Raw genomic sequence first — 24,480 nt, forward strand, 5'->3', positions numbered from 1 at the left:
GTCTGGTCCTTGTTCACTGCGCTGGTCTTGGTCCGGTTCATTGTGTAGCCGGGCCTGTGTCTGGTCCTTGTTCACTGCGCTGGTCTTGGTCCGGTTCATTGTGTAGCCGGCCCTGTGTCTGGTCCTTGTTCACTGCGCTGGTCTTGGTCCGGTTCATTGTGTAGCCGGCCCTGTGTCTGGTCCTTGTTCACTGCGCTGGTCTTGGTCCGGTTCATTGTGTAGCCGTCCCTGTGTCTGGTCCTTGTTCACTGCGCTGGTCTTGGTCCGGTTCATTGTGTAGCCGGCCCTGTGTCTGGTCCTTGTTCACTGCGCTGGTCTTGGTCTGGTTCATTGTGTAGCCGGCCCTGTGTCTGGTCGATGTGCGGCTCTGTTCATGTTGTGTGTTCTTATCTGTTTATGTTTTATGTGAGTGTTTGTGCATGTCTTGCCAATGTGTGTGTGTGTGTGTGTGTGTGTGTGTAAACAAGTCTGTGTCCATGTTTGCGTGTGTCTGCTTGTGTCTGTGTGCGTGTGTGTCACCATTACGCTGGAGTGGATAACCCCGCCGCCTCCAGGATGGAGAGATCTGTCCTTATCAAACAGAACCGCCCCTCAAGTTCACATCTTAGCAGAACTCTCCCTAGTGTGTGTGAGAGGGTCTGAAGCAGTGTGTGTGTGTGTGTGTGTGTGTGTGTGTGTGTGTGTGTGTGTGTGTGTGTGTGTGTGTGTGGAGCTGACTGTCCTCGTCAGGCTCCTCTTAATCACGTCTCTAATTGTTCAGACTAATTAAACGTCAGTAGGTGGTGGAGGAGTGGAGCTTCAGCCTCTGATGGTTTGAGAGTGAGTTCACCAGCGTCTGAGTTACCTGGTGACTCTCAGGTTTAGTTGAGCTAGTTAACGGCGATTAACTAAGCATCTGAAGGTGAACCCAGAGGTGGACAGGAACACGTCCGTAACAGCCCGCCGAAACGGAACGCATGCATTTAAGGATCCATGCTGATTGTGTGAGGTGTAGTGTGTCACACGGTGTCACACGGTGTCACAAGGTGTGTGGTGTGTTTGGTGTCATATGGTGTCCCATGGTGTGGTGTGTTTGGTGTCACATCGTGTGGTGTGTTTGGTGTCACATGGTGTGGTGTGTTTGGTGTGACATGGTGTCCCATGGTGTCACATGGTGTGGTGTGTTTGGTGTCACATGGTGTCCCATGGTGTGGTGTGTTTAGTGTCACATGGTGTCACATGGTGTCACATGGTGTCCCATGGTGTCACATGGTGTGGTGTGTTTGGTGTCACATGGTGTGGTGTGTTTGGTGTCACATGGTGTCCCATGGTGTGGTGTGTTTGGTGACACATGGTGTCACATGGTGTCACATGGTGTCACATGGTGTGGTGTGTTTGGTGTCACATGGTGTCACATGGTGTCCCATGGTGTGGTGTGTTTGGTGTCACATGGTGTCACATGGTGTCACATGGTGTGGTGTGTTTACTGAGTGGATCAGTGGCCCACAGCTTCAGGGACCCCACACCCCCACCACCACTGCGATGATTTGAAGCATCATCACCTGATCCATGTTTTGGTCCCCACCCCCCCGACTGCTGACCTCTGACCTCTGACCTCTCTCTGTCCGCAGGGTCCTCAGGACGCCGCGGCCCGCCCGGACCCCTCCAGGGCCCAGGCCTACCCCCCCGCCCAGTACGCCCCCCCCTGCCAGAGCGCCCTCCCCCTCCCCGAGTACGCCGCCTCTCACCCCCACCCGCAGCAGCCCCACCCACAGCACCCCCACCCGCAGCACCCCCACCCGCAGCACCCCCACCCGCAGCACCCCCACCCGGGGGCGGCGCAGCACGCGGGGGGGCCGTCGCCCGGGAGGGAGCTCAGCATGTACCCCCCGCCGCAGAGCCTCGGAGACACGGGGCCGCCGGACGGAGCCGGGGGGGCGTCGGCCGGCATCGCCACGGTAACCAGCTCCCTCCTCCTCATAACTATATCTAGATCTTGATGTGTATATGCAGAAGTGTAGATAACGGCCGACTCCGACCGCGTGGAGACGGGGCTCCTGCCGACCTCTGACCCCCGTGATGTGAGCTCGGTCCGAGGTCGCCCCGGCGGCGTGCGTCCGTTGGCCAAGGGGCCGTTTGGTAGACTCTGTGACAACTAGCTGAGGGACCTGGTGGTGCGGTGTGCGTTGCTGTGTGTCGCTGTGTGTCTCTGTTTGTTGGTGTGTCGTGTGTGTCATTTTGTGTCATGTGTGTCGTGTGTGTCGCTGTGTGTCGGTGTGTCGTCAGACGCCCTGTCTGGGCGTCTCCGACCCCTGAACGATAGCGAAACAGGGTTAGGACACTCTCCGTCGACCAGAGGGGGATTTTGCTATTCCCGTGGACAGGGGTATGACGCCGCAGTTTGTGAAGCATTTCACACACAGCATCGCTCACACACACAACTCTCTTTCTAACACAATCAAGGACGGACCGAGAGGATAGCGCCCCCTGCTGCCTACAACTCTCAGCCCAAAACACGCTGATCTAAATGTTTGTGCACGTGTATGTGTGTGTGTGTGTGTGTGTTTGTGTGTGTGTGTGTGTGTGTGTGCAGTATATAAAGCATCTTTAAGCCGTTTCTACTCTTGAAGTTTTTAAATGTTTACGTTTGTAGTCTGCAACACTCGGTCTCTACAGCGACTCCAACTCCTTATGGTCCAAACATATATCTCTCTCTCTCTCTCTCTCTCTCTCTCTCTCTCTCTCTCTCTCTCTCTCTCTCTCTCTCTCTCTCTCTCTCTCTCTCTCTCTCTCTCTCTCTCTCTCTCTCTCTCTCTCTCTCTCTCTCTCTCTCTCTCTCTCTCTCTCTCTCTCTCTCTCTCTCTCTCTCTCTCTCTCTGGGGAAGGGAAGAAAAAATACATCTGGAAATCTCATCACCCCCCACCCACGTCAGCCTTTTTGTCTCCAATTTACACACCTACACACACACACATGCGCTCACACACACACACACACACACATACACACACATATCAGCCCTTCTCTTAGCCTTGGTACTCATCAGCTGTTTTGTTTGCTTTCTTTTATTACGCTCTACGCTCTCTCTCCCTCTCCTTCCCCCCTCTCTCTCTCCTTCTCCCTCTCTTTCCTACCTCTCTCTCTCCCTCATTCTCCCTCTTTTTCTCCTTCTCCCTCTCCTTCCTGCCTCTGTCTACCTCTCTCTCTCCATCTCTCTACTTCTCCCTCTTATTCTCCTTCTCCCTCTCCTTCCTACCTCTGTGTCTCCCTATCTCTCTACCTCTCTCTCTCTCTCTCTCTCCATCCATCTCTCTCTCTCCATCCATCCCTCTCTCTCTCTCTCTCTCTCTCTCTCTGTTACTCCTGTTCTTTTAAAAAGTAAAAGTAATGCATCGCTCGTGTTCAGTAATTTGCATAACTTTTATTATTGTCTCTCGTTCATCTCTCTCTCTCTCTCTCTCTCTCTCTCTCTCTCTCTCTCTCTCTCTCTCTCTCTCTCTCTCTCTCTCTCTCTCTCTCTCTCTCTCTCTCTCTCTCTCTCTCTCCTCCCTTGCTCCCTCTCTCTCTCTCTCCTCCCTTTCTCTCACTGTCTCTCTCTCATTATTTTCTCTCTGTCTCTAAACCTGCAAAGAATGTGTGTGTGTGTGTGTGTGTGTGTGTGTGTGTGTGTGTGTGTGTGTGTGTGCTGGTAGTCCCTGGTAGTCTGTGGTTCCCTGGTCTAATCCCTGATGTAATCCCTGGTACTGTGTGTTTCCCCGGTCTAATCCCTGGTACTATGTGGTTCCCTGGTCTAATCCCTGGTACTGTGTGGTTCCCTGGTCTAATCCCTGGTACTGTGTGGTTCCCCGGTCTAATCCCTGGTACTGTCTGGTTCCCCGGTCTAATCCCTGGTACTGTGTGGTTCCCTGCTCTAATCCCTGGTACTGTCTGGTTCCCCGGTCTAATCCCTGGTACTGTCTGGTTCCCCGGTCTAATCCCTGGTACTGTCTGGTTCCCCGGTCTAATCCCTGGTACTGTCTGGTTCCCCGGTCTAATCCCTGGTACTGTGTGGTTCCCTGGTCTAATCCCTGGTACTTTCTGGTTCCCTGGTCTAATCCCTGGTACTGTCTGGTTCCCTGGTCTAATCCCTGGTACTGTCTGGTTCCCTGGTCTAATCCCTGGTACTGTGCTCCCCCTGCAGCAGACAGAGGAGGCGCTGCCGTCGGACCTCCACACCCAAACCCCCTCGGAGAGCAGTGACTGCAAAGCTCCGCCAAAGAGGCTCCACGTCTCCAACATCCCCTTCAGGTTCAGGGACCCCGATCTCAGGCAGATGTTTGGCGTGAGTACAGGCCCCTAGTGACCTCTGACCTCCAGGTGGGGGCCGCTTGTCTAACACTCTTCATCGACCTGAGGGCCCCCCTCTGAGTGTTTCCTCTAGGGGCCTCCTCCAATAGTGTGTTCTTGAATCCTCTGACGCCAGACTTCCGATTCAGAAGTCGGGAAAGCTCACAGCTTTCTTGCGGCATTTCTTGGAGGCACGGCCCCTTCTTGTCTTCGTCTCTGAATTCTGAGAGCAGACCGAGAACAGTTATGACGCTCCGAACAAAAATGGCTGTGCCCGTGAAGAGTTTTTTCTTTGTATTTGTACCACGTTGGTCATTTTAATGTCGATTTTAAATACTCTTACACACTTGATTACATTGCTACTTTATTCCGGTCACCAATTTCTGCATTGCACGGTCTTGCTGTGCGTGCAATACAATGTAAAGTTGTGTTGTTTGTTTTCGGGCTGGTTTGCTGAAGAGGCTTAAGACAAACAGGAATGCTATAAATGCTCCGAGACCGGAAATGACGTGAAAAGTGGGAAGGCTGGTGTCCGAGGATTAAGGAACACACCAAAAGTGTTACCCCTAGGAGCCACCATACATGTTTCCGTATATTATTTGTTGATTGTCTTATTTCCTTTCTTTTTCGGTTTCAGCAATTTGGCAAAATCTTAGATGTGGAAATCATCTTTAACGAGCGCGGCTCCAAGGTAAGAATCCCTCCTCTGTGTCTAAACCTAGCTGTCATGTAAATACGCTCAGGGTTCTAAATTAACACCCGCCAACCCGCCAAATACAGGTTAAAAAATATTTTGGCGGTTGTTAATAAAAACGTATTAGCCAGTTTGACCGGTGATGCATGAGGCAATCATATTAGTCAGAGCCGCTCTACTGTTCTTGCCCCCTGGGAAGTACTGACTTCATTTCCCATGAACACTTTCGTGCTGCTACGTGATGACGTATAAAATGCCCATTGGCTGCGCACAGGCAGTGCAACCAACCAGCGCGAGAAACCATGGAAACAGAAAACACAAAGAAGAAGAAGAAGAAAAATAATTAATGAATTGAGCAGAAACTGTCAAAAGAAGGGAGGGAGCTAGCTAAAGTAATTTAAAAAGTAGCCTAAACTTAAACTAAATGCGGCGGAGGTTGGTTGGACAGACGTCTGGGGGCGAGAAGAGGAAGAAGGCAGGGGATGAGATTGAGAATATAAACAACAATGCGTGCAAAATGAAAAAATAAAGTTAAATGGCAAATGGCTGACAGGTCGTGAATGGCTTGTGTTTGATCACGAAAATGTCGTCATGTTTTGAATGGACTGCCGCATGTACGCAAAAGATAAAAAGAGAACAAACAATTTCGTGGTGGTAACGAATCATTTTAAAGTCATTTTAAAGGACCATAAGCGTGCCCGGAGTCATCACGAGAGATTCAGGATTAAATGTATTATTTTTACTGGAAATAATTTGGCTAGTGGAAATTCTGATTGGCTGGTAATCAAAAAGTTAATTTAGAACCTTGATTACTCTAATAAAATAATAATGAAAGTCGTACTGTGTTTGATCTGAGCCCTACGTAGAACCTAGGGATTATCCTGGTTCTATTTTCTAGTTTAGGATTATCCTGATTCTATTTTGTAGTTTAGGATTATCCTGGTTCTATTTTGTAGTTAAGGATTATCCTGGTTCTATGTTATCGTTTAAGATTATCCTGGTTCTATCTTCTAGTTTAAGATTATCCTGGTCATATCTTCTTGTTTAGAATTATCGGTTATATCTTCTAGTTTAGGATTATCCTGGTTATATCTTCTAGTTTAGGATTATCCTGGTTCTATCTTCTAGTTTAGGATTATCCTGGTTCTATCTTCTAGTTTAGGATTATCTTTCAAAGGCAGGACATGTCAAACAATTTTATTCCATTCTATTCAATTCTAAAATCTTAAAATGAATTGTAATCATCGGTCAAGAAGTTCTCAGGACTTTGGCAACCCAGTTTGATGTTCTGGGTGAACTGGTCTGAAGGTAACCTAACCCAGTCCCTCAGTGGTCACATCCCTCTTTGGTCCCTCTCTGTCCCTCTGTGGTCACATCCCTCTGTGGTCACATCCCTGTGTCCCTCTGTGTCCCTCTGTGTCCCTCTGTGGTCCCTCTGTGTCCCTCTGTGGTCCCTCTGTGGTCCCTCTGTGGTCCCTCTGTGTCCCTCTGTGTTCCTTTGTGTCCCTTTGTGTCCCTCTGTGATCCGTCCCTCTGTGGTCCCTCTGTGGTCCCTCTGTGTCCCTCTGTGTCCCTCTTTGGTCCCTCTGTGATCCGTCCCTCTGTGGTCCATCTGTGTCCCTCTGTGTCCCTCTGTGTCCCTCTTTGGTCCCTCTGTGTCCCTCTGTGATCCGTCCCTCTGTGATCCCTCTGTGTCCCTCTGTGGTCCCTCTGTGTCCCTCTGTGGTCCCTCTTTGGTCCCTCTGTGATCCGTCCCTCTGTGGTCCCTCTGTGATCCGTCCCTCTGTGGTCCCTCTGTGGTCCCTCTGTGATCCGTCCCTCTGTGGTCCCTCTGTGTCCCTCTGTGGTCCCTCTGTGTCCCTCTGTGTCCCTCTGTGGTCCCTCTGTGTCCCTCTGTGTCCCTCTTTGGTCCCTCTGTGTCCCTCTGTGATCCGTCCCTCTGTGATCCCTCTGTGTCCCTCTGTGTCCCTCTGTGGTCCCTCTGTGGTCCCTCTGTGTCCCTCTGTGTCCCTCTGTGTCCCTCTGTGATCCGTCCCTCTGTGATCCCTCTGTGTCCCTCTGTGTCCCTCTGTGTCCCTCTGTGGTCCCTCTGTGTCCCTCTGTGTCCCTCTGTGGTCCCTCTGTGGTCCCTCTGTGTCCCTCTGTGTCCCTCTGTGTCCCTCTGTGATCCGTCCCTCTGTGATCCCTCTGTGTCCCTCTGTGTCCCTCTGTGTCCCTCTGTGTCCCTCTGTGGTCCCTCTGTGTCCCTCTGTGTCCCTCTGTGGTCCCTCTTTGGTCCCTCTGTGATCCGTCCCTCTGTGGTCCCTCTGTGATCCGTCCCTCTGTGGTCCCTCTGTGTCCCTCTGTGATCCGTCCCTCTGTGGTCCCTCTGTGTCCCTCTGTGATCCGTCCCTCTGTGGTCCCTCTGTGTCCCTCTGTGATCCGTCCCTCTGTGGTCCCTCTGTGATCCTCTGTGATCCGTCCCTCTGTGATCCGTCCCTCTGTGATCCGTCCCTCAGGGCTTCGGCTTTGTGACCTTTGAACTCATCGCCGATGCAGACCGCGCCCGAGAGAAGCTGCACGCCACCGTGGTCGAGGGACGCAAAATAGAGGTGGGTCTTTGCTTTTCCCCTTTTGACTGCTGTGTGTGTGTGTGTGTGTGTGTGTGTGTGTGTGTGTGTGTGTGTGTGTGTGTGTGTGTGTGTGTGTGTGTGTGTGTGTGTGTGTGTGTGTGTGTGTGTGTGTGTTTGAGTGTATATTTGTGTGTTTGTATGTATGCTTTTGAATGTATATGTGTGTGTACATTTGTGTGTGTGTGGGTTTGTGTGTGTGCTTTACGGCATCAACAGCACACTTCAGTGACATCATGGTGTTGAGAATCTCGACCCACCCACAACTCTATCCAGCAGCTCAGTGCAACAAGTCCCCTGTTAACATTAACATCCGATACTGTCTGGACTGTACTGTGCAATAACTCATAACTCTAACCCCCCAGAGAGAGTAGCGGCTCCTGAACCCGGTCCCCGAAGAAATGATTAAAATTGGAGAACACACTTGAGGGACTTTCTCTGAAAAGAGGGTTAGATTAAAGTTTGCTAATGCTTAAAAACAGAAGAATGAATCCAATGAGGAACCTTTCCTCTTAAGGACATTTTAGTATGTCTCTCAGGCTCAATCTGAACGGGAATCAACCACAGAATCTCTCTTCTCCTCATGCTGACTCTTTACTTTCATATTTCGGTTTCAGCAGCAGATTCTCAAGCATTTTTCCAAAGGAAATGTCTATGTTGTGATGAGAATAAGCAGAAAGCGATGACTGTTGGATCTGACCCGACCTGTGAGCTCTGTCAGTGTGTCTGTTGAGAGCTGAAATTCATCTCGAGTCATTTGTCCTCCTGAGTAAGGTGCTGCTTATCCCTTTCTCATCTCCCCCCTCTCCACCATTCCATCCAACGTTAGCTTGTAGAGCGCCCCCACCCTCTTCACCCACTCGACACAGTTACCATGGTTACAGTAGGCAAACAAGTGGGCGAGGCCAAAATAACATAAAGGTTTGGGAATGGTAAGTGTGAAGTGAGCCTTCCTGCCAGCACCTCCTCCTCTCTCTCCCCGTGAAGCGTTGCCACGTTTGACTGTTTTTGTTCGTATTGATTATGACTGGGTTCATGCCGTATGATTTGGTTTATAAACACATGTATATGTTTTCCGTCGTGCCGACGTGTGTTTGAGTACTCAGAGCGAGAGAGGAGTGAGAACCAGTCTGCACCTTGTCTCTTGCTCTGTGAGTGTGTGGACGTCTGTCTCCCTGTTCTTTCTGTTCTTTCATGGATCATCCCTGACCTCCTCAGCACTTGGTTTGAAGCTGGAATGAATTGATTGGTTGATCAGTTGAATGGATGATTCGCTCCACGTGCTCTGACACGGTCCCTGGTTTGGTCGTGGTTCTTCTGCTTCTCTTCATCCCTTTGGTTGACGTTGGGAAGGCTGATGTTCTGAGTGTGAATGCATATGTGGCTTGGTCTCAGATTGGACATGCACAATGGACATTGTCTCTTGATGATATTTCCTTTGTCTTCCCGTGTCTTTCCTCCAAACACCCAAAGGTGCATGCATCATAACAACATCATTCACATCTTTTCGTTTCCATCTCTTGCATTTGTTTCATCTCTCTGATGTGTCACTCAAAGGGTGGAAGCATGCCGTTAAAACTGTTCAAAACTAAATTGCAAAGAAAAAGGTTTAGCTTGTTTTGTTTTCCCTCTGTGGACGTGTTGCTGAGTAACGACCAATGAGAGCTGCTGCTCACGTTCTGAAGCATCTGAGGGGCCCTGGGGACCTCGTCCCTCTAGGAAACGTCCCTCTAAGAGTCGTTCATCGGCCCCTAAGAGACTTCCCTCGGCCTCTAGGAGACTTCTCTCTAGGAGTCATCCTTAGGCCCCTAGGAGACGTCCCTTAAGCCCTAGGAGACGTCCCTCTAGGAGACGTCCCTCTAGGGGATGTCCCTCTAGGAGACGTCCCTCTAGGAGATGTCCCTATAGGAGTCGTCCCTAGGGCCCTAAGAGTCGTCCTTTGGCCCCTAGGAGACGTCCCTTGGGCCCTAGGAGACGTCCCTCTAGGAGATCCCCCTCTAGGAGACCTTCCTCTAAGAGATGTCCCTATAGGAGTCGTCCCTAGGGCCCTTGGAGTCGTCCCAGGGCCCCTGGAGACGTGCATGGAGCCTGACTCCCTGGGTGTCCGTCCTCACAGCCTGCTGTCTCCTCAGGTGAACAATGCGACGGCGCGGGTCATGACCAACAAGAAGACGGTCAGCCCCTATGCAAACGGTGAGACGCACATACGCTGTCTGGGAGGATTCATTTTACTACTTCCAAGTTTTGAAGTAAACCTGAATCTATTCAATTATTCTTCTGATTTTTTTGATCCAAAACACACGAGGGATGTTGAACAAAACTGTCCTTCAAATGTTTTATAGCACATTAAATCGTATTCTCTCTCTCTCTCTCTCTCTCTCTCTCTCTCTCTCTCTCTCTCTCTCTCTCTCTCTCTCTCTCTCTCTCTCTCTCTCTCTCTCTCTCTCTCTCTCTCTCTCTCTCTCTCTCTCTCTCTCTCTCTCTCTCTCTCTCTCTCTCTCTCTCTCTCTCTCTCTCTCTCTCTCTCTCTCTCTCTCTCTCTCTCTCTCTCTCTCTCTCTCTCTCTCTCTCTCTCTCTCTCTCTAGGCTGGAAGCTGAACCCAGTGGTCTACAGTCCAGAGTTCTATGCAGGTAAAGACAAATCTTTTCGTTCCACTTGCAGGAACTAGATGAAAAAATACTTTAAATGTTATAATGAAAGGAAAAGATGGTGAGCTGGTGAAGTATTATATTATAGATATATCGTATATTATATAATATATATTTCTGTATATATATATATATATAGATATCTAAGCACTCTTCTCTCTTGTCCTTTGCCTCCTTTCTATATGTTTGGCTTTAGTATATGCTACACGTGAACCTCCTAAAATGGCACCATTTGATTGATTCGCTATCAAAAAACGAAAAAAATAAAAATAATAATCTTGTCAAAAAGTGTTATCTTGTTTGTTTTTGGAATGTTTAGGTGTAGTATATACTAAAGGGTTAGGGTTAGGGTTAGGGTTAGTTAACCCTAACCCTACTAAAACAACTATTCCCCTCAGGTAGTTGGGAACAGCCCCCTCGACCTTTGGCCTCGGCGGCTTTCCCAACTATTCACTTCACCTTAGGCGAATAATTGTGAGATATGTATAGCGAGATATATATATATATATATATATATATATATATATATACAGCGAGAGAGAGAGATATAGAGATATAGATAGAAAGTACGCAGAGGACATGAGAGAAAAGAGCTAATTGTCCCTCTCTCTGTGTGTATGTGTGTTTGTGTGTGAGTGTGCTGTGCGTGTTTGTGTGTGCATATTTGTTTGTGTGTCTGTCTATTTCCTGTATATAGTACAGTAAATATATATACATATATATTAGGGATGGGTGTGAGGAATCGATTACTCGAGTACTCCTCGTTACAAATGAACTCGGTTGGTGGACAGGCAAACTTGAGTTTGCATATACACACACAAACAAAGTTTTCTGAAGCAAATGTATACATTTTCTGCGCGGCGCCACTAACGCATGCCGTGGGCACAAAGAAAATGAAATGTATCAAATGTCTGTGTGGTGTGTGCCGTTCCGTGTTCAGGCACGCCAGAATTCAAAAAGTTGAGGTGTAAAAGCAAAGCGCAGCGAAGAATTGAAATACTTTAAAGAAATAGGAGATCATAAGATGGAATGCAAAATATGCCAAGCACAATCGAGCTACCAGAGTACTACAAGTACTATGCGGCAACATATGCTCCTGAAACACAACGGTGAGTTCGGGAAAGCAGACCCGCAGCAACCAACTGTGTCGGCTATTTTCACCGCCACAAGACGCAGCTGTAATCCCGGCCGTGTAGAGAAGATCACAACGCTGAGTATTTCCATAGTCCATTTGCTGGCCGTATTATTTGCAGCTTTAAATGATTTGCAATGGATAGGCTACTTGTGTCGTTTTTGTGACTTTTTAAGCTTCACATAAATTCGCGTCACTTGGGAGTCGAACCCCCCGCGCAAAAATTCAAGACTGACGCGCTACCTCCACTCTAGCACTCTGTCACTGAGACACAATGCGCAACAGTAATCATTGTCTCCATAAGGTCCAAAAGGACGATCAAATAACAAACACCCTCTGATGAGAATCTGTATCTCTCATGAAGAACCCCAATTTCGTTGTTTGCACAATGACAATAAAGTCTGAAATCTGAATATCGTCAGACAATGCCAAGGGATCGGTTCTGTCCCGTAAAACCCTTGTCTCCGGAGAAGTGCGCCGGGGTCCACGGGAACACCCACAAATGGTGACGCCATTGTCAGAGGAGGGGCTAGGAAGCTGCGCACGCCGATTTAAGTAGCCGATCTCCGGCTAGACTAAGCCGAAAAACTGCTCCCGACCAGGTTTGGTTGCGAGCATAAGTCACCATGGTGATACAGCGACGCTAAAAGAGATCGACTTTCGTGGTACAACTAACCCAGGCTTGGAGCTCAACATACCTCGCTAACCCTCTAAGCGAGCTTCGTGGTACAGGGCCCTGAACCCAACACACAACGACAACACACTGATACATGAACCCAACACATAACATCAACACACTGACACTGATCCAACACACATCGACAACACACTGACACCTGAACCCAACACACAACGACAACACACTGACACATGAACCCAACACATAACAACAACACACTGACACTGACCCAACACACATAACAACAACACACTGACACCTGAACCCAACACACAACGACAACACACTGACACATGAACCCAACACACAACGACAACACACTGACACATGAACCCAACACACAACGACAACACACTGACACCTGAACCCAACACACAACGACAACACACTGACACATGAACCCAACACACAACGACAACACACTGACACACCCAACACACAACGACAACACACTCTGTTACATGAACCCAACACACAACAACAACACACTGACACATGAACCCAACACATAACAACAACACACTGACACATGAACCCAACACACAACGACAACACACTGACACATGAACCCAACACACAACGACAACACACTGACACATGAACCCAACACACAACGACAACACACTGACACATGAACCCAACACACAACGACAACACACTGACACATGAACCCAACACACAACGACAACACACTGACACATGAACCCAACACACAACGACAACACACTGACACATGAACCCAACACACAACGACAACACACTGACACACGGACCCTACAGGAACAGGAGCTGCTGCCCGTTTGGATGAGGTCGGCAACAAAAGACAGTCTGTTTGATAAGTGAACAGCACCTCGGTATAATGAAGTCACCTGGATCCTCACTGGTCCCCCATTGGTTGAAGCCCCCCTCCTCCCCCGTCTCTCCAGTCCCAGGCTTCCCCTACCCAGCAGCCACTGCGGCGGTGGCGGCGTTCAGAGGAGCCAACCTTCGGGGCCGGGGCCGGACCGTCTACAACGCCTTCAGGGCCGCCGCCCCCCCCCCTCACATCCCCGCCTACGGAGGGTGAGACCCCCAACCCCCCACCCCCCCCCCCCCCCCCCCCCCCCTTTGGTTCTACCTGCGTTGTGGTGGTTGTGGGTCTGTTGTTGTCTAAGGCCCCGTCCACACGGTCAACACGCAGAAGTCTTGTGCGTTTGGGCCGACCGTCCGGACGGATTCTGCGTTTTCGGTGCCCCAACACACTTGGGCCTCGGGGTCGCTGTGCTCACAGCCGCCGCCAGCGACACACCGGGGGGGCTACCCAGGGACCTTGACCTTTGACCTGTGGTCGCTGATCGAAGATAGCAGGGAGGGCTAATGACTGATGTCCTCTGTCCCTCCTCCTCGATCCCCTGCTCCTCCTAGCTCCTCCTCCTAGCTCCTCCTCCTAGCTGCTCCTCCTAGCTGCTCCTCCTAGCTGCTCCTCCTAGCTGCTCCTCCTAGCTGCTCCTCCTAGCTGCTCCTCCTAGCTGCTCCCCCTAGCTGCTCCTCCTAGCTGCTCCTCCTAGCTCCTCCTCCTAGCTCCTCCTCCTAGCTCCTCCTCCTAGCTCCTCCTCCTAGCTCCTCCTCCTAGCTCCTCCTCCTAGCTGCTCCACCTAGCTGCTCCTCCTAGCTCCTCCTCCTAGCTGCTCCTCCTAGCTGCTCCTCCTAGCTGCTCCTCCTAGCTCCTCCTCCTAGCTGCTCCACCTAGCTGCTCCACCTAGCTCCTCCTGCTATCTGCTCCTCCTAGCTCCTCCTCCTAGCTCCTCCTGCTAGCTGCTCCTCCTAGCTCCTCCTCCTAGCTCCTCCTCCTAGCTGCTCCTCCTAGCTCCTCCTCCTAGCTGCTCCTCCTTGCTGCTCCTCCTTGCTGCTCCTCCTAGCTGCTCCTCCTAGCTGCTCCTCCTAGCTGCTCCTCCTAGCTGCTCCACCTAGCTGCTCAACCTAGCTCCACCTAACTGCTCCACCTAGCTGAGGGTGGAGGCTGAGGGATTGCAGAGTTGACCCCGCCGTCGACGTAGGAAAACGTGAATGTGAGGTCATTTCAACTTTGGCCAACATGTACCTAGCTCCGCCCCCATGTTGTGTTCTCCTCTCTGATTGGACACACCCTCTGGCTGATCAGGGGTTGGTGGCTAACCCAGCACTCATGCACGTGAACATGCACTAATACCAGTGTTCTGTTTTTTGGTTGCAGTGTTGTTTACCAGGATGGATTTTATGGGACAGATCTTTATGTAAGTATTAACGATGTCACTGCATGCTGTGCCCGACCCCTACCCTGCTGCCATCGCCACGACAACCCTCCTCACATCATCTAACCCAATGGGAATCCCCCCCAACACACACCATTTAAAGCGCCTAGAAAAGCAAAGCTAACCCTTAATAAGTACAATAAATTATTATTAATTATTGCAATTCGCAACACATGGCCGTAGCATGGATTCATGTGTGTGTGTGTGTGTGTGTGTGTGCGTGCGCCCTCCCAGCAGGCTGCAGGGTACTGACAAAACGCTGTGCTGCTGGTTTAAGGGCATCAGAGCAGACCCTCATTAGCCTCTACTGGACCAGACATCCTCTCGCGCTCTCTCTCGCCCATGCTTCAGGACACATGTTTGTCATTGCATTGCAACTAATACAATTTACGATCCCGGTCTCGCTGTTTGCACACTATTTATGATGATGATCTGTGATCTGTCATATGATATACATGACTGTATATATTTGTATATTTGAGGTTTGTTTGATGTGTACTGACTCTTGTATTCCATTCCCTTTGTGTTCATATATGTACACATTCCCTTAGGGCGGGTACACGGCCTACAGATACGCCCAGCCTACTGCTGCCACAGCTGCTGCTTACAGTGACAGGTGAGATAGGCAGCTCTCTCTCCCTCTCCCCACCTCAGCACTAGCTCTGACTTAGCTATGACTCCAGGCAAATTAAAAGATAACTCATGTACCCCAATCAATCCAAATGATTATTCTCATCATTTCCTCAGTTAACATGGAAACAATAACCTCAGTTATGTTACAACCTGGCTCAACGGTTGTACCATTGAAGGGGAGGCCACACATGGTCTTGTATGAACTTAATGAATTTATTAAAGAACACCGTGAACAACCAAACGTAACGGAAACTAAGGATCGAGCTGCAGGCCAGGGAGAGACAGAAGTCACTTGATCAGGGCTGCTTTATAGGCTCCTGAGCCCAGCCTGCTCAGGTGAGCTGCATCTCGTTAGGTGATGTGGCTCCACCAACCAGCTCCCTGCAAGACAGAACCACCAGAACCAACACCACAACACAAGGCAACCCTGTGGCCGTCACACTTTCCCCCCATAAGACAGGAGTTCAACCCCGTACATTAATAAAGGGCATAAACTCAGTTTTAATTTGTGCAGATAACTCAAACACCCCTTTAAAGAACATGACTCCAACCTCTCCAGTGTCCTCAACTCCTTCCTCAGCCACCTTTGCCTGTGGAGCAATTTAGGAGGAGGAGAAACAGAAAGCACAGGATAGAAGAGATGATGCTATTAGTTACAAGAAGTTACAAAGGCGCACTGGACAAAGCATCCGCCATGACGTTGTGGGTGCCCTTAATATGACGGATGTCTAAGTTGTACGGCTGCAAAAACAGAGCCCATCGCCTCTGATTAGGGTTCTGCAAAGAATTCAAGAAGGTGAGAGGGTTATGGTCAGTGAATACAACAATTGGCATTCCAGAATCAAGATACACATTGAAATGTTGCAGAGCCCCAACCAAATTATCGCCATACCAACCAACTCATCGCCATACAAACCAACCAATTCTTCAACCAGACAAACCAACCAACTCTTCAACCAGACAAACCAACCAACTCTTCAACCAGACAAACCAACCAACTCTTCAACCAGACAAACCAACCAACTCTTCAACCTTACAAAGCTCTTCACAATACCTGGTGTCTAGGACAATCATTTTCCAGCACCCTCGCTCATGGCAGTAATTACAAACATCATCAAAGCCACCTGAATGTGAACTACGGTTCGGCTTTGCAGACTCCGACCACGACATTTTAACAGAGCGATCAATATTCTTAGCATGCACATCTGGAACACGGCTTCTCCCCAACTTTCCTTTTCGAGCCATAATACATTTGTCTGCCAGAATTGCTGCTTCATGAACAGTTTTCACTCCACGCTCATCATTATGAGTGGCAACTTCAGATGGAAGACAATCTCTGAACTGTTCCAATACAATGAGATCACAGAGATCTTTAAATGTAATGACCCCTACAGCTGAACACCATCCATTGAAATGTTTAGACAACTCTCTTGCAAATTCCACGTTTGTCTGTTCATCAGCCTTTTCCCAGGACCTGAAGCGTTGCCTATAGGCATCTGGCACCAACTTGTATGCTCTAAGAACTGAACTGCATCTCTTACAGTGGAATAGGTCTGACAATCTACTGCACTAAGAGCGGTATAAGCTTCCTGGGCTTCTCCGGTGAACACTGATTGTAACATAACAACCCGGTCAGTTTCAGGCCAACCTCTCATATCGGCTACACGTTCAAAAAATGATAAAAAAAAGTGTCTGGATCTTTCTCGTCGAACTTTGGTATAAGACGCAAATTACGAACCACATCAAACCCTTTTACCTGTGCTGTAGCGGGTTCTTCAGACGATCTTGAACCCTCAGCATTACCCACAATCATTCCTGCTTTAATAAGGTGTAATCGGTACTGTTGCAACCCCAATTTTTCCTTTTCCAAAGACTGTTTTGGATGTTCTTTCTCCATCTCCGCATTTAATTTATCCTTTTCCAAAGACTGTCTTAGATGTTCTTTCTCCATTTCCGCATTTAGCTGCAACAGCAACAGCTCCTTTTGCTGCTCAAATGTTAGACCTACAGGAGGAGAAACAGACTCAACCGCAGCATTACTTTGCACTGTGGCTGGCAACACACCACTCTGAATTAAAGCAGCCCTCAATGCCCCTTTAATTTCCTCCTTTAACTTTTTATCCCCAATGTCAACACCATAATGCTCCACGAGCTTCAAAAGTTGGTCTTTTGTGCAACTATTCAAAATTGCCTCAGAGGGAGATTGAACAAAACTACTGACCGAAGCCATGACAAAACAGTTTTGATTACTGGGATGCAAATAGAATTGGAACTTCCCCACTAACTGCCTTTCCAAAACTAAATAATCCCGACCCTAGTGTTCATGCAGCTTGCGGTGGGTATTTATGCACTGTAAACCAGCCGGTTTGAAAGGCGACCTACAAGCAGACAACCCTCAAGATCCTTCGGACGTGCTCCCGAGACAATTGTCCGAAAACAATTGACACTTACCACGTTGCCACAGCACTACCAAAAGGATTAAACAAACGAAACAAAAATAATTCACGCAACCCAAAGGGCAAACGCAACTGAAGCCTAACGGGGGAAGTTCAAATTCCAACATGTGCTCACTGGACAATCAACTGTTAGCCTAACCTCAGCAGATTACCCAATCAAAAGCTCAATCCCCAACCATGCACTACTGATCCACAAAACCACAAAGGAGCTTCAAAACATATTAACTAGTGCACCAATTAACTGATAGAATCCCCAAAAACCAGTCAAAACTATCAAAAGTTTTACCACTGTGGAAAAACTTACCAAATTGGTCGGACGAGCCCCCATATGTTACAACCTGGCTCAACGGTTGTACCATTGAAGGGGAGGCCACACATGGTCTTGTATGAACTTAATGAATTTATTAAAGAACATCGTGAACAACCAAACGTAACGGAAACTAAGGCCACGTTTATACGTAGCAGGGTATTTATAGAAACGAATATTTCCCCCCCTCCGTTGTATCGTTTTCAAAAAAGTTGTAGTTTACATCAAAACGCATAAATACGCCGTTGAGCGCCATTATAACTATGCCAAACCTATGGGCGGCAGTGTAGTAGAGCTTAGATCAGGCCCATAAAATCAAGCCCGACCCGGCTCGAGCCCGTGCACGTTCTGCCCGAGCCCGGCCCGACCCGACACATTAACCGTAATTATGAGCCCGAGCCCGATTTCAACCCGACTTTTTTTTTTAATACATATGTAACTTTGTACACATTTGTAACTAGGCCTACTCTGATAAATATATATGTAAGGGATAATGTATAGAACGCCGGTCATTATCGGGAAAATAAGCCCCGACAGGGCGAACAGTACACCGTCCGACGCGCAGCGACGACGTCGCTTAGCAACGGAAGACGCTGGGCTTGACAAGTCACCGGACTACTACCCATGCAAGTGAACGGAGCGTTCCACGGCATTGAGAAGACCCGTGTAATAAAGGCCCATAATATTTACGTTTATGGCATAGATTTCTCCTCAGATTAGGCCAATAAACCAATGATAAAAATAAATTAAAAAATCGTCAATCAAAGGCCCGGCCCGAGGATAGTGGTGGGAAATATTGGCCAGGTCGGCTCGGGCTCGGGCAGAGAATCTCAACTCTAGTAGGGAGAAGGATAAAGCCATGCAAGCCAATCAGAATCCTCAGAATCAACAACAACGAATAACACGAGCGTCTTCCTGTAACAAACAAACTGTAAACATAGGGCGCTCATATGACGTTAAGTATTTCCTGGCGCATAATGTGACGCTTCAGAACCTAAAACCCCGTTTCTCCACGTTGACACGACAACACATAACAGGCGTTTTCAGAAATCTCCACTTTGGCCGGAGTTTTTATAAATGATCGTTTTCTGTGACAAAAACTGCGTTTTCGTGTAAATGAGAGGCCAAACCGCGTGGAAATATCTGCGTTTTCCCTTTGTGTAAACGGGGCCTAAGGATCGAGCTGCAGGCCAGGGAGAGACAGGAGTCACTTGATCAGGGCTGCTTTATAGGCTCCTGAGCCCAGCCTGCTCAGGTGAGCTGCATCTCGTTAGGTGATGTGGCTCCACCAACCAGCTCCCTGCAAGACAGAACCACCAGAACCAACACCACAACACAAGGCAACCCTGTGGCCGTCACAACATGGACACCATTACCCTTGTTAACATGGACACCATGACCTCAGTTGACATGGACACCATGACCTCAGTTGACATGGACACCATTAGTAAACTAAATGTTTGTGTGCTCTTCTAGTTAGGTGGTCTCCTTGTCAGGGTTGCTCTCCTGTTTGAGTGCTCTTCTGGTCAGGCGTCTCCTTGTCTGGGTTCCTCTCCTGTTTGAGTGCTCTTCTGGTCAGGTGTCTCCTTGTCTGGGTTCCTCTCCTGTTTGAGTGCTCTTCTGGTCAGGTGTCTCCTTGTCTGGGTTCCTCTCCTGTTGGAGTGCTCTTCTGGTCAGGTGTCTCCTTGCCTGGGTTCCTCTCCTGTTGGAGTGCTCTTCTGGTCAGGTGGTCTCCTTGTCTGGGTTCCTCTCCTGTTGGAGTGCTCTTCTGGTCAGGTGTCTCCTTGTCTGGGTTCCTCTCCTGTTTGAGTGCTCTTCTGGTCAGGTGTCTCCTTGTCTGGGTTCCTCTCCTGTTGGAGTGCTCTTCTGGTCAGGTGTCTCCTTGTCTGGGTTCCTCTCCTGTTGGATTGCTCTTCTGGTCAGGTGTCTCCTTTTCTGGGTTCCTCTCCTGTTTGAGTGCTCTTCTGGTCAGGTGTCTCCTTGTCTGGGTTCCTCTCCTGTTTGAGTGCAGACCTCTGTTCTTAGCTCCTCTGGTTCCGTCGTAGGTCAGAACAGAGTCCTGAGGGTTAGAGACTCAAACACCAACAGTTCACCTTCCTGGGATCTCCTGGCCCCAGCCTCGTGTGGCGAGAAGCAGACGAGGAACACACTGACAGCACACTGTGTGGTGAGCAGGGTTCACCACTGTCTGGTGAACCCCGATCACCACACACTGGTGAACCCCACTGACAGGACACTGTGTGGTGAGCAGGGTTCACCACTGTCTGGTGAACCCCGATCACCACACACTGGTGAACCCCGCTCACCACACAGTGGTGAGCGGGGTTCACTACACAGTGGTCAGCGGGGTTCACTACACAGTGGTCAGTGGGGTTCACTACACAGTGGTCAGCGGGGTTCACTACACAGTGGTCAGTGGGGTTCACCACACAGTGGTCAGTGGGGTTCACTACACAGTGGTGAGCGGGGTTCACTACACAGTGGTGAGCGGGGTTCACTACACAGTGGTCAGTGGGGTTCACTACACAGTGGTCAGTGGGGTTCACTACACAGTGGTCAGCGGGGTTCACTACACAGTGGTCAGCGGGGTTCACTACACAGTGGTCAGCGGGGTTCACTACACAGTGGTGAGCGGGGTTCACTACACAGTGGTGAGCGGGGTTCACTACCCAATGGTGAGCGGGGTTCACTACACAGTGGTGAGTGGGGTTCACTACACAGTGGTCAGTGGGGTTCACCACACAGTGGTCAGCGGGGTTCACTACACAGTGGTGAGCGGGGTTCACTACAAAGTGGTCAGCGGGGTTCACTACACAGTGGTCAGTGGGGTTCACTACACAGTGGTCAGTGGGGTTCACCACACAGTGTTCAGCGGGGTTCACTACACAGTGGTCAGAAGGGTTCACTACACAGTAGCTGTGTTCGAAATCGTTCCCTATTCACTCCCTTTTATGAAGTGCAACAATGGTCTGTGGTGTTTTGTTGATGTGCACAATAAGATCAGCTTTTCAACCCATTGGTTCGGTATTAGTCTGATTGTCATGTTCGTAAACATATTCAATGATGATGTTTGCAATATTTTCAGATGTGCAGTCCCTCCAAATTGATTCTGTGGTCACCATTCCTCGCTGTGTGTGTGTTCATGTGAGTGTGTGTGTGTGTGTGTGTGTGTGTGTGTGTGTGTGTGTGTGTGTGTGTGTGTGTGTGTGTGTGTGTGTGTGTGTGTGTGTGTGTGTGTGTGTGTGTGTGTGCGTGTTTGTGTGCGTGCGTGCCTGTGTGTGACTGTGTGTGAGTGCGCGCGTGCGTGTGTGTGTGTGTGTGTATGTGGGTGTATGTACATACCCGTAAGTGACGGTCTGACTCTGCTCGGGGAGATAAGGCAGGTCAAACGCTGAGTGCGGAGGCCGTGGCGGGGGAATTGACTGTACACTGAATAACAATGTCCAAAACGAATCGGGATTAACTTCTAATCGCTGCAGCCACTGGGCCGCTATGCAAATCAGCTCATTTATAGGCACAAGGCCCCGGCCTCTCTGATTGGCTGTTGTTAGGGGAGTTGCTAGGGGAATGGAGGTAGGGGAAGATAGTGTGAATCCTTGCCTACAGGAGGTGGCCTCTGGAACAACACAACTCCATCAGAGGGCCTCTGGAACAACACAACTCCATCAGAGGGCCTCTGGAACAACACAACTCCATCACTGAGCCTCTGGAACAACACAACTCCATCAGAGGGCCTCTGGAACAACACAACTCCATCAGGGGGCCTCTGGAACAACACAAGTCCATCAGAGGGCCTCTAGAACAACACAAGTCCATCAGAGGGCCTCTGGAACAACACAACTCCATCAGAGGGCCTCTGGAACAACACAACTCCATCAGAGGGCCTCTGGAACAACACAACTCCATCAGGGGGCCTCTGGAACAACACAAGTCCATCAGAGGGCCTCTAGAACAACACAACTCCATCAGAGGGCCTCTGGAACAACACAACTCAATCAGGGGGCCTCTGGAACAACACAACTCCATCAGAGGGCCTCTGGAACAACACAACTCCATCAGGGGGCCTCTGGAACAACACAACTCCATCAGGGGGCCTCTGGAACAACACAACTCAATCAGGGGGCCTCTGGAACAACACAAGTCCATCAGAGGGCCTCTGGAACAACACAACTCAATCAGGGGGCCTCTGGAACAACACAACTCCATCAGAGGGCCTCTAGAACAACACAAGTCCATCAGAGGGCCTCTGGAACAACACAACTCAATCAGGGGGCCTCTGGAACAACACAACTCCATCAGAGGGCCTCTGGAACAACACAACTCCATCAGAGGGCCTCTGGAAAAACACTGTGGTGTTAGTGGGGGGGGGCTGTTGTGTTAGTGGGGGGGGGGGGGGCTGTGGTGTTAGTGGGGGGGGGGGCCTGTGGTGTTAGTGGGGGGGCCCTGTGGCGTTAGTGGGGGGGGGGGGCCCTGTGTCCTGTAGGTCTCCGGGCTCTGCGTGTCTCCAGGGACAGCAGAGGGTTCAGGGAGGGTAACGAACCATCCAACCGGTGTCCTTGTCTCCTCCTTGTCTCCATAGCTACGGACGAGTGTACGCTGCCGACCCGTACAGCCACGCGCTCACACCCCCAGCCTCCTACATGGGGGCCGCCATGGTGAGGCCCCTCCTCCACCCGTCTGTCTGTCAGGCCCCTCCTCCACCCGTCTGTATGGCCCCTCCTCCACCTGTCTGTATGGCCCCTCCTCCACCCGTCTGTCTGGCTCCTCCTTCACCCGTCTGTCAGGCCCCTCCTCCACCCGTCTGTCTGTCAGGCCCCTCCTTCACCTGTCTGTCATCTCTGTCTACGGTCTAAAACATCTGTTCATATCCATATCTCTATTCGTCTGTCCGTCTGTGTCTGTCTGTCTGTCTGTCTGTCTGTCTATCAGCTCATCTTGGCTCTCCTCCTTTATGTTTATCATCATGTTTCTATCTCTTCACATGCACGCACACACACACACACACACACACACACACACACACACACACACACACACACACACACACACACACACACCCCCTATGATCTGCATGGCCCGCCCCTCTTGTTTCCTGCTGCTTGACTTCTCTTCCTCAGTGTGATTTGTAAAACCAGGATCAGGCCTCAGAATACCATGGAACCCAGCTGGTCCACATGTAGACTCAGATGCACAAAGTAAAAAAAAAACGAAAGGATCGGATGTAATTAAGCCCATTGTAGTCCACGTTAAGTGGACGTTTTGGATGTAATCAAACTGTCAATCAGACAGACACTAAGGTGTTCTCTGTATTGCTGCTCTCATCACGCCATCAGGCTGAGGCCAGGTCCTCAAACTAGCCCTCAGACTGAAGCTCCATCGGCGTCCTAAAGACGTTCAAACAGGTCTCAGAGCACCCTGTTTGGGGGCCAGACCCTGTCAGAGGACACCATCCATCTCCATGGTCCTCACTCTAGAACCCTCCTGATACAACCCAGTATCACGCCATTTCCTGCTCATGCACACAAACGCTAATCTATTGAATCGTGTCCCAGAACACGATTGTCCGACTTTTTTCATGCTACAAAGAACGAAATGTAAACCAATGCATTTTGAAACGAGAGAGAGAGAGAGAGAGAGAGAGAGAGAGAGGCTTCAGAAGGGCTGTGCTCAGATAGTACAATGCGTTAGGGTTAGGGTTAATGTAGTCTATTAGGGACGGGGCCGTCGGACTGCGGGGGCAAGGTGGACCATTGTGGGGGGGCCAAGGCAGAGGGGGGCCTATGGGAATAATATAAAAGAAAATCTTTAGGATATTTTACCCACCCCTAGTGGTAGGAGCCACACACAGCGCTCAGCGACGCTGCGCAGGGGGAATTCGGGGGGGGGGCATCTGTACCTCTTGATACAGGGACCAGCATTTGGTGCGACAGCCCTGATAAGGGATACTCTGATTTCCCCGTTTTTTACAGCAGACCTCCTCAAAAACCTTTCGTTCTCACGCTCTATTGAATCGTGTCCCAGAGCAGATTGTCCCACATTATTCGTACTGCACAGAAAGAAATGTAAATCCATGCATTTTCCATATTGCATTTTCCCTTCACGCCCGCTGCATGAAGGGCGCTCGTCCTTCCCCCCCCCATGCCGTTCCAGCGGAGAACGGTCTGGTGCTGTACACAGAGACTGCTCCAGCTGGGGAGAACAAGGGCTAACAAAACCTGTGTGTGTGTGTGTGTGTGTGTGTGTGTGTGTGTGTGTGTGTTTGTGTGTGTGTGTGTGTGTGTGCACAGAATGCTTTCGTCCCGCTGAGTGATGCCAAGGGGCGGAGCCAAGGAGCGGGGGAGGAGCTGGGGCTGGTCCTCTCCTCTCTACAGGCCAGCCTCTACCGCGGCGGCTACGGCCGCTTCGCCCCCTACTAGCCGCGCAGGCCCCCGCCCTCCCGCTACTCCATCTTCCACCAGAGCAGAGAGCGACGGGCCAGGCCGGGGGCGGGGCCGGGGGCGGGGCCGGGGGCGGGGCCGGGGGCGGGGCCGGGGGCGGGGCCGGGGGCGGGGCCGGGGGCGGGGGCAGACTTGTGTGAGAGTGAGCAAATGACAGGGAGAGAGATAGAGATTTCTGAGGGCTGGGTATTGCAATACATGCAGTTGTGCATCTTCTAACATCTCCCTTAGGAGAGGTGACTTAAAGAAGACTTAAAGATTAAAATGACAACTGATATTTTTCATCTTATACCTCAGATATTTTATGCTGT

The 24,480-nt window shown here is 50.1% G+C and overlaps 1 protein-coding gene across 1 annotated transcript in view; it reads left to right on the top strand.

The window, feature by feature from the left end:
• Positions 1–24,201, top strand: part of rbfox1 (RNA binding fox-1 homolog 1) — a 26,670-nt gene extending 2,469 nt beyond the window's left edge. The window contains exons 2-11 of the mRNA XM_056605803.1: positions 4,158–4,298; positions 4,941–4,994; positions 7,496–7,588; positions 9,739–9,799; positions 10,193–10,237; positions 12,993–13,128; positions 14,279–14,318; positions 14,888–14,952; positions 22,312–22,387; positions 24,020–24,201. Of these exons, the coding sequence (XP_056461778.1) occupies positions 4,158–4,298; positions 4,941–4,994; positions 7,496–7,588; positions 9,739–9,799; positions 10,193–10,237; positions 12,993–13,128; positions 14,279–14,318; positions 14,888–14,952; positions 22,312–22,387; positions 24,020–24,148 (840 nt within the window). The 3' untranslated portion in view covers positions 24,149–24,201. The remainder of the gene's footprint in view (positions 1–4,157; positions 4,299–4,940; positions 4,995–7,495; positions 7,589–9,738; positions 9,800–10,192; positions 10,238–12,992; positions 13,129–14,278; positions 14,319–14,887; positions 14,953–22,311; positions 22,388–24,019) is intronic.
• The last annotated feature ends 279 nt before the right edge of the window (positions 24,202–24,480 follow it).

This window comes from Gadus chalcogrammus, chromosome 2 (assembly GCF_026213295.1).
Source record: "Gadus chalcogrammus isolate NIFS_2021 chromosome 2, NIFS_Gcha_1.0, whole genome shotgun sequence".
NCBI classification, from domain to species: Eukaryota; Metazoa; Chordata; class Actinopteri; order Gadiformes; family Gadidae; genus Gadus; species Gadus chalcogrammus.